This window comes from Maylandia zebra, linkage group LG1 (assembly GCF_041146795.1).
Source record: "Maylandia zebra isolate NMK-2024a linkage group LG1, Mzebra_GT3a, whole genome shotgun sequence".
In the NCBI taxonomy this organism is placed as follows: domain Eukaryota; kingdom Metazoa; phylum Chordata; class Actinopteri; order Cichliformes; family Cichlidae; genus Maylandia; species Maylandia zebra.
The window spans coordinates 16,283,835-16,301,990 of NC_135167.1; the positions used below are offsets into that span (position 1 = coordinate 16,283,835).

The 18,156-nt window shown below is 38.4% G+C and overlaps 1 protein-coding gene across 1 annotated transcript in view; it reads left to right on the forward strand.

The window, feature by feature from the left end:
• Positions 1–14,535, forward strand: part of LOC101487496 (CUB and sushi domain-containing protein 1) — a 457,578-nt gene extending 443,043 nt beyond the window's left edge. Inside the window, exons 71-74 of the mRNA XM_024803309.2 lie at positions 780–892; positions 2,790–2,877; positions 3,283–3,409; positions 7,132–14,535. Of these exons, the coding sequence (XP_024659077.2) occupies positions 780–892; positions 2,790–2,877; positions 3,283–3,409; positions 7,132–7,291 (488 nt within the window). The 3' untranslated portion in view covers positions 7,292–14,535. The remainder of the gene's footprint in view (positions 1–779; positions 893–2,789; positions 2,878–3,282; positions 3,410–7,131) is intronic.
• The last annotated feature ends 3,621 nt before the right edge of the window (positions 14,536–18,156 follow it).

Below are 18,156 nucleotides of genomic sequence, written 5' to 3' on the forward strand. Positions count from 1 at the left end.
TTTTCCCAGCAAAATATAAAGAAATACAGAGTGACAAAATCTCATCAAATATAGAAAAAAGTTTAAAAAAATTACTTGATTTTATACGATGTGAAGGTCTGAACTTTCTCATAGCACTGACTTTGTTGTCAGTGAGGTAAGATTTGCATATATTAAATGTAGTGTAAATATCACAGAAGCAGCGCTGCTATAGGTGCAAATACACAGCAGGTTATTAAAGATCTGATTTTCTTTGCACAATATTAGCAAAGCATCCTTGCTATCTATGTTAAATCTGGCACGTTCCTTTATATTGCACATTTTTCTGAACACTGTTCTGTTTAATTTTTACGAACCATAGATTTATGTGTTAAAAAAATTACTAGTTGGTAAAAAATGGAATTTAACTGTCAGCCAGTCGAGTATCTTCATCTTAGATTTCTGATGTCTCACTTAAATGGACTTGTCATATTAAACAGCAGCAGTTTTGTGTTGTGTAGTTAACCAAGTAGAGACGTGTAGCTGAAGGGTAAATGTCACTTTTTCCTTTCGTAATGTGTCAAGTGCCTGGTGAAGAAAATAGAGTATGATCATTAAACAGTGTCAAAGTGTCTTCTTCTTCCTGTTTGCTTATCAACTTTTCTGTCAGTCTTTTCACTTCTCAATTTCCAGTTGCACCTTTGCCTCTGTGTCTTTCTCTTTGCATTTCTAACCGCTTTCTAACGTTCGAACCGCTAACAAAAAAAACAAGGTGCTAGCCAAGCTATTTGTATATTTAACTGTTCTCTATCTCTATCCAGGTACCTACAAGGCAGAGGAAAACCAGCTGCTATTGAAGGTCTACCAGGTGAAAGGGCCAACAGAGCACTACTACAGCAAGTTTAAGAATGACAACTGGGCCATGGATGGATATGTAAGAAAACTTCCTCTTCTTTTCCCGTATCAAGCATTTTTTGCTTCTTGTCAAAGAGGTGCGTTGTGATGTGGATATATATAATATAATAATACAGATATAAAGATTTCGTTGTTCTGAATCCACCAAGTAAGCATCAGTCATCTAGAGTCAGGTACTGGCAACACATTTCTTTTTGTGGATATTCCGTATCATAGCAACCAAAGCTGCACTCTTAAGCACTCCCAGCTGGGCATTTTAAGAGGAGTGCCTGTACCACCCATTATAGCATATTTCAGAACAAATCCTTGCATTTATAATTGTGGAAACTGACTTTGTGCAATGCTTCACAAAATGATGGTGTCACTTTACTGCTCAGTAAACAGCTGCCTGTCTGTCATACAGGCAGGAATGAATCAGTCAGTGTGGGAGTGAATTTGGACATGGCTTGTTGTCACCATGAGATGCCCAGGCATGTGTATAACTCCAGAAGTTAATATCCTCAACACGATATTGTTCCAGCATGTAACTCTCCACAGGATCACAAATCTGGAGCTGAGTTATTCAATAATTATTCCGCATTTTCTCCATGTATCCCAAATTTCTTTTTGACACGTAACGTTGTATACATTAGTTTCCAACTGCTTTGATTAAGAAAACCAGACAAATGATGAAAAAAAAGCCCACTTTTTCATTATGTGATGCAAATGTGAAGAAATATGCAACCTCAAAATTGATATTCAAAGCTGGGACTTTTTTGGTCTACATATTGTATCGCTGAGAAATTTGACAGACAGCTGGTCATGTTTGACATGTTGACAGAGAGGAGAAGTGAAAAACTGAGTAACTGTGTGTAGGAACTGTAAAAGATTGTTGTAGACACACATGAAGGAAAGAAGTGTCAGAAAGAATGAAGGAAGGAATGATGGACGCACAGACAGACAGCTAATCTGGATGCAAATGAAAGAAAGTGATGACGTGGCTCGGTGAGATTCCGATTCCCGAAAAAGACAATCTTACAGTCAGAAGATGAAATTTTGATTGTTGCTCTCGGAATAAAGCAGTCCTCAAATTCTGAACTAGATGAACAGTGGAGCAAAGGGGGTTGATAGAGAGCGGAATATGGAGCACAGTGTAGAGGACGTGGTATTCATCCATCAACCCATTTTCAGGTTGCAGGAGGGCTTCGGCCTGTCTCACCTGTCAAAGAAGCACCCGGGACAGGTGCCACTCCATCACAGGGCTAACAAAGACACACACTCTCACATTCACACCTACAGCAAATTTAGAATTGCCAGTTAACCTACCGGCAACACTTCGGACTGAGGAAGGAAGCTGGAGTACATGGAGGAACTCTATGAATAAACAGGCTTCAGTTCAATTCAGTTTTGTCATGCCATTGTATTATAAGGTAAAAGACTTGCAGTAATAGAGAGAAAATCCCAAGAACCAAACAGCTCACTTTATGCTAGCAGCTGGCAAGAGTGGGAAGGAAAAACTCCCTTTGAACAGGAAGAAAGGGAGGGACAGCCATCTGCAGCAACCACTTTTTTTCAGGACATTGTGCTTATGTAACAAAATTGCATGAAGGGTTTACATCTAAATAAATGTGTTCAAGTCACCATTTTGGCAAGATTTATAGAGAAGAATTTTCACCACCAGATTCAAACCCATAAATTTCTTGCTGTGAGAAGATAGTGTTAAATACCGAACCATTATACTGTCAAGGGTAGTACATCAAAAGTATACCCAACATGAAACCGTTTATTGAATTTATTACATTAATGCAATTTATAAAAACAACACTTTAAATAATTGATCATGCAAATTGTGGCTGCATGCAGTATACTGTATATTACATTAACAGTATACTTCACAGTACTGTAAGTTCCTATTAAATTGTACTTCTGTTTTTCAGGTTACTGCTGAATCGGACCAGAAGACGTTTGTCTACCAGGGCCATATACACAGTAAAGATTTTGGCAAGTTCTATCTGACAAGACAAGGTGGGCATTTTTGTAATGTCACCATCAGTATTAACATTATGGAAGCACTAAAAGATTTAATATTAATGAGGTCTTTTTATCAGTTAAATCTGCTACTACTACTACTACTGCACATTTATACTATATATATATATATATATAATGTTCTTCCTCTACACAATTTTTTTTGCACATGTCGAGGAGCGTGTCAGGCTACATTTCACTGTGTGTTATACTTGTATAACTATGCATGTGACAAATAAAGAACCTTGAACCTTGAAATCATATAAAATAAATGTCGCTTAAGCCTAAATGGACATAGGAGAGAAACTAACAATGCAGAAAGCTTCTTTTAACCATGCACAAGGAGGTGTTTGTGTGCAGGGGTTTATGCATGTGTTGGTTTATCTGTGTCTTTGTCCCTAGACCCTGTAACCATGCCGATGGACCCATCAAACCCTTACACAAACAGCAGCTCTGTGGCAGCAGCCATCTTAGTTCCTTTCTTTGCCCTTATCCTCTCCGGATTTGCCTTCTACCTCTACAAGCACAGGTAAGCTATATCATCAACATCAGTCCTTCAAGGAAAAACAGACGAGCAGCAGAGTAGAATACAAAGCAGGTGTTCTGGCTTTTCTTCAATCTCCATACTTCTCATTCTAAATGGGCTGACACCAAAACTTAACCATGCATCTTTTGAGACTCACAAAGTACAACCAGTCCTAAAAAGATTAATTATACATTTTTGAAAGCAATCCGTTTATGCGTTCTTTGTCCCTAATTGAGTTGAGAAGGTGGCAGTTTGATACATTTTAGCACAGACAGGTTTACAGACATTTGAAAAATGTAATTATAGCTTTTAAACTCTAAGCCCACGTGGGTTAAATCTGATTGACCTCAGATATTAATTATTGTTCCTAGAAAGTTCACAGCAGGCTTACAGTGATTTAAGATGCCAGATAATTCAGGACTATACTGAGGGTAAAATGTCATCTCGATGTTTTCTGTTTAAGACTTGTGTGAGGTTTTACAGTTTGAGGACATTGCCGTAGTCAGTCAAAGTTTTACAAAGTCATCTTTTGCAGCTAGACTATGGACGCTAACACACATTAATCTGTTGGCTTGTCATTTATGGTAGCTCTGTGCTACAGCTTTTAGTATGCAATGAGCCTTGTAGAGTCTATTTAGACCTATTTTAGCTTGCACAATAGTTGCATGTATTTTGCTATGCTTTAACATTGGGTGAAGGCTCGTATGCCAACGGATGTGCACAGGGTCATGCAGATTTGCACAGACAAACAGCACATTTTGCATAATATGCACTCATTAGTCTTCTAGCCTAGTGACTCTATCATTGCATCATATTTGTTATACAACCTGATTGCCAGTTAGAAATGTGCAATGCTGGTTGATGTATATTAAAGCTGATGGTTGTATGCAGGACATTGTCTGCTGACACAGATGACAATGAGAGACCAAAAGATACCTGGGGGCCTGGCGGCAGGTAAGACTGGCACCTGTCATCCATCTGGTTCAAACAACAACCAGACCTCCGCCCGCCGCCACATCCTCCGTCAAACTTCTCATCTATTATTTTTAGTTTTCAGACTTTTCTTTGTGCTGTTTAGTAAGGCTGCACGGTTACCCCAAAATGTTGCTCTGAAGTGAGGGAAATAAATTGAAAATCAATTAGAACCAAAATAAGTTTCACTTCAGAAGTTATTGGAATAACAGGACTCTCCTTATTCACTATAGGTGATTTTGGGGGAGCCTTTATTTTCTCCCTTCCAAAGAAACAAAGAAATGTTTTTTTTAAATAGTGCAGCCCTACTTTGTTAAAACAGCAGTCATTTAAAGTTTGTAAAAAAGGGCATTTTATTTTGTCTTTGATCTCATTGTCATCCTTCTGTCAGCATCATGTCATCAAGAAGAAGTGCAGTATATGACCTGATAGAAATGGGTCGATCAAAGCACGTGAAATGTTTGCTTTTTAAAATTGCTTGTCTTTTATTACCTATAATGGAAAAAAAAATCCTCACTAAAACAGTAGCAGGATGGAAAAGTTAGCGTGGCGAGCCTATCATCATGCCTAGCCGACATAATGGCAAGCCAACAGAAGATAATGTACAGTACAGAGAATGTACGGTAGTAGCTTATACTACTAGCTTATGCACTAAAACTAAGGTGTGAGTGGGTGACACTAGAGTTTTCTTGCTCTGGCCCATATGTCTGCACAGTATCTATAATACTGTCAAAGCAATTATGGTTGCCATTTTTCATTCTACCAATAAAATTAAACTATTGCACCTACAGCCATGACCAGTGCAGCGATTTAAGCTACTGCCACGCAGGGAGGTCTGCAGTGTGTGTTACTGTGTGCAGTTTTGTAAAGTAATGGGTTGAGCATGTAGGGTAGGCTTAGTGGTTCCCCAGGGTTGGATTTCTACCCGTGCGCACACACACGTACATACACTCTTAATGAGGTCAGAGTCAAACAGCGTTTTTGCTGCAGTGCTCCTCCCTGCTAATAGTTCCACAGGGTCTGGGAGTAAGTGATTACATCTAACTGGATTATAGGACCTGATTATCCAAAAATTTAATCGGCGACAAACAGTCAAATTAGAGGGAGGTTGTCATATAGTATATCCTTTTGAACCCCTGCAGTAACTTTCTTTTAAAAAAAAAAATCAAGCAGGCTGAGTAATAATAAATTTGCATATTTTTGAACCGGTGCTATTGGATGATGGCAGTTTGCATGCTGATATGCTCATAAAAGAGCAGTGGATGGGCACTGGGCGGCCAAACTACTCAAACCAGAGTGTTATGGTACATGCTCTCATTCCTGCTGTAAATTTTCACTGCAATTTGTAGATTTTTACTAGAAAATTCCTATTACAAAGTTTGCTCCTTTAACCTTAAGGGTAAAGTTTCAGACCAACATGCATAACAAGCCAGCTGACATGACAGAGAGAAGTCATTTCTTTTTTCTTTTAAATTTCATTTTACAGCTATATTTGGCAAAAATAAATATGGTAAATAAAAAGTTAATTCTTAACCATTACACTTAGATGACTTTCTCTTAAGTAGTGAAACTCGGCCATTCTGCTGTCCATTAATTGTTTTCTTTTTGGGGTTTTTTGAAGTTAAAATCCTCAATAGGGCATAAAACTGAATTAATACAGCAATAGTCTTTTTTTTAACAGCTAACTTTTCGCTCCCAAGAAAAGCTAAGCGTTCTCACCTTGACTTCAGAGAAGAGCTGCTACTTTGCACAAAGTGTTTCTTTCAAAATTCAAATATAAAATGCATTCAGAAACATACCACAGACACTTAAATAGCGCGCAAGTCCGTGAAAGGAGCATGGTGGATCTTTGTCCGATCCTTGGCTGGTCCCCTGCTGGTATGTGGCCATAATGAGATCCCCTGCGAGCAATGTAGTCAGTGCAGCCACAAGTGGTAACGCCCTTAAGTAGTATGTAGGGAAAAAAAATTATATCTCATGTTTCCACCAGGGGGAGCAGCCATAATGGAACATAATTTATTTACTTCCTGCTATATTCATGCATTTTAAATTCGCTCAGGGCTTCTATGTACCTTTCTGTAAAACATCAATGTATATATTTGTTTTCAACAAATATAAGAGTTTGTTCAGGTTGAGCCAGAAGACAAACAGTGACAGAGTTGTTGCTGATGAATGTTTCTGAACATAAATGCTAAAAATGTGTTTTTTTAATAGAATTGCAAATATTTGTATATAAAAACTAAAATCTAAGCTTAAATGTGAGATAAATATTAACGAGTGCTTTCAGAGAATATTTTAAATGTGTGTTCAAAAGGGCAAGTGACAGAGAGCACTCCCATTGTGTACCAGTTTGTGTACAGTATGAAATCCAGCACAAGCAGAGCCACCTGATTCTCTAGCATTTTTGGCTCTGGTTCAATTCAGTACTACTACTACTGAGTGTAGTGTATCAGTCACTAAACCTTGAGGCTCAATAACTGATGGCTGGTTTGATTGTTTTTTGTTCTAAATGTTGGACAGTCTGTGTGCAAAAACGTTTTCTTAGGTAAACAGTTTCACAGGCCTGTGTAAATTCTTCCTGGATTGAAAATATGACTGTTGTGCTGTTTTACTGCATAGTTTACTTTCCCATTTGTGTTTCAGTTCCCGTCCACTTTCGGTTGTAGTGTATTTTTTGTTCCTGACCATTTAATAAAGTTTAAAAAAGTAGCTCTGTGTAACTCATGCAATGGCATTTTTCTTTTCTCTTTTAGGACACGTCCAAAGGTCCAGTTCAATGGCTATGTTGGCCACGAGAGCTCCAATGGTCAGGCATCATTTGAAAATCCAATGTATGACACCAACATGAAACCCACTGAGGCTAAGGCAGTTCGATTTGATACCACACTCAATACCGTCTGCACTGTGGTATAGTCCAGCTATCATGCCACTGCCCATACAGTGGTTCAGTCCAGCATCCATTGCTGTAGTCTGCAGTGTGGTTTAACCAAACAAAAACAAAAGGACTAACTTAGGATTTGGACTCGTCACCATGAGCAGTCGCTGTGTAGCACGCTGGTCCTCGTACAGCATCATCTGCACAGTGATGCAGCTCTACTCCACTTCCTACCTGAACAAGGATAATACCCCCCTGTAGTCTGAAAGAGGAAAAAGGGAGAAATCAGTTGGAACCTATAAGCATGGGAGGAGACAATGACGTCATCAAGTAACACAATGTCTGTCGTTCAGGAGATCCAATGCTATAATTCAGACATTAGGGAAAAACACAGATTTAGGATACAATTAATTAAATTCCCTGAAAGAACATGTTTGTCCAGTTTTGGCTGACGTGCTTTTTCGCAACCTTCTTATAGAAAGAGTTTTATATGGCCAGTGTCATATGGGCCTCTGAAATCCCCTCTACAATTAAACTTGTTCATGCTGATCTAGCCCGGTGCCCCTTACGAACTCCCCTGCTGCAGGCCAGGAATGGGTTTGACTCATTTGAGGTTCAGACCTCAGGGGAAACTCATCCACCCTCCAGACATTAGATGGTTCATATATGTAGATATACCTCTTTCTGGATTTCCTTTATATGGGACTTGACAGGACTATACCCTGAGATGTAATGACACTTTAACAGAGTCTATTCAAAAAATAACAGTGATTGCACAGACTGCTGTAAGACCGACAAAACATACTGACATAATAACACTCTCATTCAGTCCTGGACACTGGAATGAAATTAGTGTTAATTGTGATGGACGAGTGCTAATCAAGCCAGGGTCAAGTAGAAGCTGCAGTGAAGTTTTGACGATGTTTTAGCCTATTTGGAGATCTGAACGAGTTGGGTTCAATATAGCAGGACAATCACAGAGTTAGTAAAGTTTAGTTGTCAGTTAATTATGGGTTTCTGTAATTGTCTTTACCTTATTTCGCCTTTTCTAATAATGTCTACAAACAGTAGATAGCAACTTATTAGGCTAAAACATACCAAATCAGGCTTGTTCAAACAAAGTTCAGTATCAGAACCTGTGGACTTATTTTAGATGTCAATTGAACATTTTCAAATATGATTATATAAAGGTACAAAATACATGCAGTCAACTTAATACAATATTCCACAGTAGCATTAGGCAAGCTGAGATAAACCAGAAAACCAGACATTTGAGTTGCCCGGTTGGTGTACGCAGTGGACTGGTTTCCAGAGGCCTGTCTAATACAATCAAGGAGTCAGACAACTGATTCTCGTTCTTAAACTAGCCAGGATTCTGTGCTTGGTGGCTGAACAAGTGGAAGCCTGGAGGCAATAAGCTGTCAGGATCGTCGACTGCTGCAATCAGCTGTAGCCAAATCCAGGAAATGAATTGTCTTCTCATAGCTCTGATCGGGACTATCAGTCAGGAAATGACTGATTTTATATACTCTCCAGCCACAAAATCAGAAATAGATGAACTGATTGACAGATTCTTTGACTGACAGACGCAAACAAAAGGACAGATAGACACCTCTGTCAGTCGTGCTGGAAGGAGGACATGTTGCTGTGGAAGCAGAGGCAAATAGCCTCTTATTGTCTCTTCTGGCATTTTTCTTCAGTGAAGATATTGATGAACAGACTCGTATGTTCAAAACCCCAGTGGCCCCATGGGACTTCCCAAACCACTGCTGCCGGGGACCCCAAAATATAAACTTTATATAAACCGCACAAATTTTGCACTAGTGTGTTTTTCTGACTGGGTTATGAAAAAAAATGAATAATTTTTGGGTCTGAAATGGGTTTGGAAAATGAGTAATTAAAAAATAGCATTTTATTCAAAAACTTCTATCTTTAAAAAGATGACAAAAATGATTAAATACAGGGTTACAGAGTGTTTGTATATACACATTTATATTTCACACTCCCTGTAAGCAGAAGGTGTGACCACATGCTATACTGTTGTTTATTTTGTTGCCATGACAACACGCTAGCCAACCAGAAAGTTGAGAATAGTTTACCTGTAGACCTCCAAGCAGGAAAGGAAATGTTGTCCTGCCATTTAGAAACGTTGCTGTTTCTGAAAGCTCATACTGAAAATTGTTAGTAATATCTAACACTTTAAATACAATCTTTCAAAACGATTTTATAATGTGCAGTTTGGTCCCAGTGAAACATTGGTGCCACGTTACTGATATGGAATGCACATGGCCCAAGACCAGAAGGCTCTGTAGCAGGAGAGCATCACCGGTAGTCATTTTACCAATAATCAGTGATATTGGGGAGGCGTTTGTGCAGAACTCAAAGGAGACCAGAAGGCAATACCCACCCCAGTCACTGCCTCTTTATCCTGCTGCCATCTGGCCAGTGATACAGAAGTATTCAGTGCTACATCACCAGACTTTGAAGCAGTTTCTATCTTCAGACTCCCCATTCAGTGAGAAAAACTACTTATTTAAACTATCAAATCTGTCAGCTTTTTATAACGTGAGAATGTGAGGACTACATGTACAAATTTGTACGTGAACTTTGTGTTGCTCGAATATTTACAGTGTTAGATATATAGTATATCGAATTCAGAGGATTCTACTGCTACAGTTGTAGCCGTTGATTGTGTGAGCTTTCAGGAATAACAAGTGACTGTTTCTGTAACGCTCTTTAAAAACGCTCTTTCGACACACATTGTCATGCATTGTTTCGACACATCAAATATCTGATGCACATTATCTTGTTTGAACACACCTTTTTAAAGAGCGCACAACCTATTTGCGTTGAGAATTGGTAATTTACCACAGAGGACAAAAAGATACAGCATGAAGACAACATGCACAATTATTGTTGTCGATAGTTATCGTCCCCTGAGCCCCTCCATTGTTTGAGAAATACCTCGTGTGCAGAGAGTTAGTTACGTCCTGCTTATCAATGCTGGAACCTCACTGCAACAAATATACAAGCTTAGTGAGTGCGACCCCAGTCGGCTTAATTTCCTGCTATTTTAAATCAAAACGCTGTTCTAGCATCAATCGGTTTTCAGGATTCAAAAAAGGTCCGATAGTTTCAAGTCGCTTACCAAGCTTGTTATTTTTCGCAGTGTCCTCTCAAAATATTTTTATTTTTCGAAAGATGCTGCACTTGGTTTAAATCACAGATGTTAACTGCTTTTATCGTCTGTCGTTGTCTTTAGGTCTGTTTCCTGTTCCACACTCCATGCACAACATTGAGTCATTGTTTTTATACGTCAAGAATTTGCTTTAACCTTACGCAATTTTTTTTTTAATTGTCCAAAATTTCATTTTATTCATGTTTCCCATGTCCATGGTATGTATGTGTTCATCTACACCTATTCATTCATTCACACAGTATGAAATGGTGAGTAGATAATGATAATAATACCCTAAAAACCATGTTATAGTGAGTCTGGCAAAGGTTAATTTAACTCAAATGTGTAGATTTTCACTATAAGCTAAATACAGGGATTTAAAAAAGCATTCAGCATGAGGAGGTTGTCACAGCCACCTGTTATGAGATAAGGAAGAATAAATTAACAGCAAATGGGGAGGAAGGGGGGGTGTTTAGATTTTCAGCTCCGGTAATTGAATGTGTCTGTACACACAACCCTAAATGCTGGAAAAGTGAGCTGGAACAATAATCATTATGTATGGAGGAATTATACCTCATTGTCAGCCTGTCATTTATAGCTTCGGTATCAGGGTCATGGTCAGACAGCCAAAAATAGCACCAATGCGATGCAGACAAAATACACAGACGAGTGTAGTGGCTAAAGTAATAGCAATAACCACAAGTCAGAAGATGCATATCTAAAGTCTCTTCACAGGAATAAACAAGACTTCTGTAAACAAAAATAGAGCATCTGTTCACACCTCGTGAGCCTCCACTCTCTTTTTTTACTGTTAGAGTGCACCCCGTGACTCTGTTTTAATTGATTTAATTAATTCAGTTGAGAGTTCCTATGGAGTCAAGAGTGCATAATAGAGCCTGAGAATTAGCAGCTCCAAGGTTTCCACCGGCATAATAAAAGGTCTCGTTTTTAACAATTAATGGCAGAGATTTGATCTCCTTGTGTGCCCGAAAGAGAAAATTCAGACTCTGCGTTGTCTCTATTCTGGTGTTTTGGTCACAGCGGAACCTTACTGTCCCCACAGAAGTTCAGCCAAACGCAAACTGCACATATCAAAACTGCAGCAGGATTCTCAAGTTATAATGTTTCTGGGGCCTCACATGCGTGTCTGACCTCTGCTGACCCTTCAAGGTTCCTCCAACAGTCAGCTTCATAGTTACATATGCCATCATCAGCTGTTTCTTTCAGTAAGTGTTTTCACTCCTTGCATTCATACACTGAGAGTAAGCGTATATTCACACAAAGATAAATTTACATTAACAATGTCACAGTAGTGGTGCAGACAGTGTTGAAGTACTATTTTACAGCCAAGCACAATAAATATTTTATAAATAGCCTGTATTTGTATAGTGCTTTTCTAGTCCCTAAGGACCCCAAAGCGCTTTACACAACCTGTCATCCACCCATTCATTCACACACTGGTGATGGCAAGCTACATTGTAGCCACAGCCACCCTGGGGTGCACTGACAGAGGCGAGGCTGCCGGCACTGGCGCCACCGGGCCCTCTGACCACCACCAGTAGACAACGGGTGAAGTGTCTTGCCCAAGGACACAATGACCGAGACTGTCCAAGCCGGGGCTCGAACCGGCAACCTTCCAATTACAAGGCGAACTCCCAACTCTTGAGCCACAATCGCCCCTTATAAAAGCATCTATTTCAATAAAAAGTCCTCAACATTGTGGTAAAAATAGGTTCTGTAGAAAGTGAAGAAGAGAGATCTGGAGATAAAAAGACACCTCCCATGATTCTCTTTAAAAAAATAACTCATAATCTTAACCACATTATTGGTTAAGAGCAAACATGACAACAATGCTTATCTACATGGTAATATTTATAAGCCATGTGCAGTGATTTACTGTATCAGAAACTGATAGAGCCAAACCTTACAACAATCCTTGTCTGGTATAGCTAAGACTAATTTTCTCCCCAGTGCCCTGCCAAAGGAAGGCACTGGGGAGAAAAGCAGCCTTAGCTGTGCACATGGCAGCTTACAGTGACTTTAAAAACGGATTAACAGCAGTGCTACTATTCTCTATCACTCAACCTTTTTAAAATGAGCAAAACGAAATTCAGCTGAACGTGACAGAGAAGTGCCACAAGATGCCTTGAAAATCTGGACGATGTCCTCTTCACTTGAGGCCTTTTTTTTTTCTTTTTTTTAGCAGAATTAGTCAGGACGTTTTAAAGTTTGTCCTTAATTTGGCAGCAGTCTTCGCTGTTTAAAGCAGCGACAGCTGGCCGCAAGATTTAAGAAAGGAACTACAGACTACATTTTAAAATGCCAAGGTTATTTTTACTTCTTCAGTTAGGACTTCTCGCAGCTTGGGGAGAGGTTTGATTTGTCCGTCACTTTTTCTAGAGCGGTATTGTCGGCAGTCCTTGATGAAACAAGGGACTCAAAGCCACAATGAGCTTTGGGAGGAGGGAAAAAAATCACTGCTGGAAATTCATTGCCAGATGGAAATCTGACCTTGTTGTGTATCTCTTTTCTCAAACAATATTAGTCTTACTTACACACATATAGTCTAAATATCTGGCTTGTTTTTGTTTCACTTTTTATGCTAATCAAACTAAATATTAAGTATAGTTTATATTTGTTTTGCATCTTTTTCTCAACAGTTTGGTGAGGACAAACTTCTCATGCTGTGTGCTGATGTTAGAGCTAAAATCTACTACCTGCTCTGGATTGAATATTACATTATTTCCACTATTTAACCAAAAGGATAATTATGGCATTGCCAGCTCATGGCTGTGTGAGCCTCACATATGCTATCTTTACACGTTACACAAAAAAGATGCATTCTCAGCAACACATATTAACATAAAGCATTGCTGTTGCTCATAAATACTGAAATAAAGAGTTTATTTTTTCTTCTCCCGAAAGGCAGGAATAAGCCGAGAATCGGCAGGTCCTTAACAGGAAGTTGCATTCATTGTAAATGTTTTTATTTTATGCCTCATAATATCTACATTTTCATCTCTGTCGTCTCACCATCATCATGTGCTGCTGAACTTGAAGTAGGTGCAAAAGAAAAAAAAACATTTTTGTACAGAAATCTATTTTTTATGAAGAATTTGTAAAAAAAGAAAAGAAGAAACAAATTATTAAACATGCTGTACTTTTTATGATTAATGAAGTAGGTACAAAAAAATCTTGTTCATTACAGTCAATGTTTTTACTGTTACACACCATGTAAAAAAAATCTATGGTTCAAACTGACTTTAAAAGATGAAAAATATAAAAATGTCAGATCTCGTTTGTCCATCATGGCTGCTTTTACACAGGAACAGAAACCCGGTGTTGATTGTACTTGTGCTGAAGGGACACGTATGATGAGAGTCACACCTTCAGACAATGTTACTGACTGTGTAAAACACTTTTGCAGCTTATGTCGTTCTTCTGAACATTAAAGCTTTGAAAGCATTCACAGAGATATGGTACACGATGCAGTGACACATTCAATAGTTTTGTATGGCTTCTTATGTGGCAGCTGTCCTAAAAATTGGTGACTCTTCTCATTAAAATATTGTTTACACTTTTAAAAAAATGGATCTCAGACACATGAACACACTAAACAAACACCAGATGTTACGTGTCATAATATTATTAAGGGTAGGTACCGGTGGTTTGAAATGAAGCTTCGTAAAAGACAGTGTTCTTGTGTAACAGCAGCCCTGTGCGACTGTGTGGGATGACATTCACAGGCACAAAAAGATTCTGGATTTTGGACTTGACCCCTTTACAGACTAAAATCTGACCTCATTTCTGTCTAAATGAGAAGAGATTTGGTACTGCTTGGTTAAACACTGGTTTTAGAGTGGAACGTGAACATGTTGCAAATTTAGGCGCTAGCTTCATTATCAAATTGACAACAGTTTTTGGAGGTTCCTGGAATATACATGTACCTTAAAAATGGAATTTTCTATCCTCCTTGGAGATCATGAAGGAGAAACACAATGGGATGTTATGAAGGTTTAAATAACAGTAAGTGAATGCAGCCTCACAACCTGCTAAAGAGACATACAGTTTATCTATCAGCTATTTTGATGACATTATTTGAGAATAAAGTTTTGATACAATAACTCACGTTGTGCTTCAGTGTTTTCTTGAACCTCTGCATGAAGTCTGGATGCAGTTTCCTGCTGCTGCGCCAGCTTTCCAGCACAGTACATGTTAAGGTGTGTTTTCTTGATGGATACGTAGACAAATGTACGGAGACGTTAGCTCGTCGCACTGGACTAATTGCTTCTTGAAAAATTTGAAAGCATTCAGCAAATTTTGTACACGTTATTTGAGCGGGACTCAACAGATTGTTGCCAGGTGCATCATGTCTGCTTTAACTATAGCAAAAAAAATGTGCCTAGAATTTGATTAGACTGCTCTTATGGCAAATTGCTCTGATTGGACATAGTTTTAAAAAGGCACATTCCTGTGTATTGTTTCATGTCAAGACTAAAACCAAGCTACCAAGTCCAAGTAACTCTCTGTAGACCTGTGAAATAAAATTGCAGTGAGACACAGACCCAGGCTGGGGTATAAAACAATTTCTCAAGCTTGGAGTGTTCCCAGGAGTACAGTGGCCTCAATAATGGTCTAATGGAAGGAGTTTGAAATCTGAGCAAAAAAGGCTTCAACTGGGGACATGACCAAGAACCCTTTGGTCAGTCTGAACCCCCTGCAGTGACAGGGTTGATGACTATCTTGGTAGTACCACATCTAATGCAGATTTCCTCTAATAATAATCATATTGCTATAGCAAATTTTAAACCATACAGACGAGAGTGTTTTACGGTTGTGTGAAAAAAACATTAGAGAAGTGTACATATAAAAATATGAAGCACTACAGTCAAAAATAAAGGGTGAAAGTTTATGGCTAATCTTAAAAAATAATTTTTCAGCAGTAATTAAAAGAAAAAAAAAACACTGATTGGCTGAGGAAGGCTGTTCTAATGGTCAGGTGCTACAACCACAAAGGACCAGTTGCCTTTGGTTTTAAAATAAGATTGTGGAGCGGTTGAAAGATTCCGATCAGATGATTGAAGAGGCCGACTGCTTAAAAAAAGTCTCAACAAGAGCCTTTTTTTAGTGAAATTTGAATTCACTGGAAGCCAGTGAAGTATAGCAAAAAATCTGATGTTTAAGTGCTGAGTAGTTTGTTCTTTTTTGTTTCGTTTTGGGAGTGGGGGACCTGTCCTGTCGTGCAGTGTAGCAATTTTAACAAATGGAGCATTATGGCATTTGCTGTAATTGTCTACTTGAGTCACCTAGTCATATTTTATTAGAGCCTTAATGTTTTTTATTTTGGATTATTACAACCATAGCAGATAAGACTGAGGGATGGAAAGGGGGGAAAAGTCTGTGCTAGTGATCGCTTGCGACACAGAAATGTCAGCATAACACAGTGGGCCCAAAACTCCGTCCGCTTCAGGTCCCAAAGTCAAACGAACACTGCAGCATCACTGAGAGTTAAAAACTTTCTAAATTATTTCATCTTTAATAAAATGATCTGCGTTGCTGCTTTACCATGTGTAACAATTAAGTTTAACATCCAGGCATACATGAAAACAGAATTTATTAAATTAAACGGAGTTAGAAGTTAGCAGAAAGTTAGCAGATATTTAGCTCGCTGTTTTCGCTAGTTACCTAAACATGCTATGTCATGTTCTGACTGAGAGATTTCTGGAAAAAAAAAAAATGTACAGCTCTGCTATGATTTCCAACATGAATGTAGAGAGAAAACTACACAATAGTGACGTTTGTAGGATTACTGAAGTTGGGCTAGATGGTATATAATGCTGTGCTAGTGATCACTAGCGACACCGCTATGTTAGCATACCAAAGCATAACACAGTAAACCTGGAGAATGAACGCTAATCTTTTTCCACTTGATAAAAGTTCCCAATGGTTTGGTTTTTTTGGGTTTTTTTGGACGGATGGATGGATCGGAATCGGATCAATCGGATGGAAAATTGCTGTAAATGGACCAAACTTCAGTAGGGGAGAACAACTGAGATAATCCAGCCACAATATGAGGTTAATCATTAATGTAAGATAAGATAACCTTTATTACTCTCACACGTGGGAAATTTGTTACAGCAGAAAGTTGGACAGTGCAAAGTTACATAGCAAAAATTAGAAAAACACTGGAATAACATATACTGTTGTTCCAGTGTTAGAGCACCTACCAGATAATTCAACAGTATGTTTAATTGTACGGAAGTGGAGGAAGCAAGAGGAATGAGTTGAGTAAAGTTTGACTTATCTGACTGTTTTGTTTTGTTTAATGCACTTTATAATGCAGTGCGCCTAATGTATGAACACAGACCCGTTTGTCGACAGTGCGCGTTAAGGCCCACAGTTATAATACTGTGGGCCTTATGGTCCCATAAATATGGTAGTAAAAGTTTCAAATTACTGGGTGATAGTAAATGTTTGATTTTCGCATCCTTTCTTAGATGAAAAACAGTGAGATTGTTGAAATGTGAGATTGAAGTTCAAATACTGATCAGATACTTGGCAAATGATTTGATATTGCTAGAGAAGGTATCAGGGCTGATCACAAGAACTTCAGTAGAGTAAAGCTGGTGTAAAGCCACAATATAACAGCAGACAAAAGCCTGCCTGGAGTTTGACAATTTAATGAATTTAATGGACTCTTCAAGGACAAAAGAAAAGGAAAGAATATCAGTCCTGAAGAGGCACCATAAAACCAAAACAATACCAGAGTGGCTTTGGAACAAGTCTCCGACTGTCTTTCAGTGCCGCAGGCAAAACCCAAACTTAAAATCCACAGAAAGTCTATGCAAAGACCTGGAATTTGGAGTTGCTTCTTGATCGCCCGTAAGTGTGCAGATCCCATTGAGGCTGAAAACTGTAAATGCAAAAGGGGCCTCTGCGATAATAAATTATTGTCTCAATGATTATATATTGTATAAGATTTCCTTTCCTTCCATCTTTCCTTGTTTTCAAATATATTTGTGAAAATATATTATTATCACTATTACTTTTTTTTTTTTTTTTGGGGGGGGGGGGGGGTGTTCCTTAACCTAAAGTCAGAAGGTAATGTTTTATTTTGTGCAAACAAGTCAATATTTTGTTTTTTATTATTATTTATTTTATTATTATTATTGGTATCTATCAGTTAGTTATTATTATAGTCAGAATCCTGTGCAAATATGTCATTTTATTAAAGGTAATCTGAGTACGGATTTATAGTCAATGATAATCCATTAGAGAGTTTGTTTGCACTAGGAAAGTGTGTGTAAAGTGTGCAAATGTCAGTAACAGGTTATTAACTCCAGGGGCTGGAGTGGATTATCTTACTTATCTTGAGTGTTAGTTACTGATAAAGTTTGTTTCTGTCCCAGACTGTTTCTATGGCTACAGGTAGGTTAGAAACCTCTATGAAAGTGAATACATAATATACAAGTAATGAGGTTAATTCACTGACGGATGTGAAACTTGAGAAGAGAGCACAAGCACTCAGAAGCAACACGTGGATGGTTGAAACCACAGGGCGGGGCCATCAGTTGAAACAGCGAAAACTTTATTTAGAAAGCACATTGCAAAATGAAGCACCAAGCTGGTTTATTCAGGACTGATTAAAGAGTAGAATAAGAATAGAAATGAAAAAATAAAAACAAATAAGATACAATAAACAAAACAATCAAAAATAGCATATAA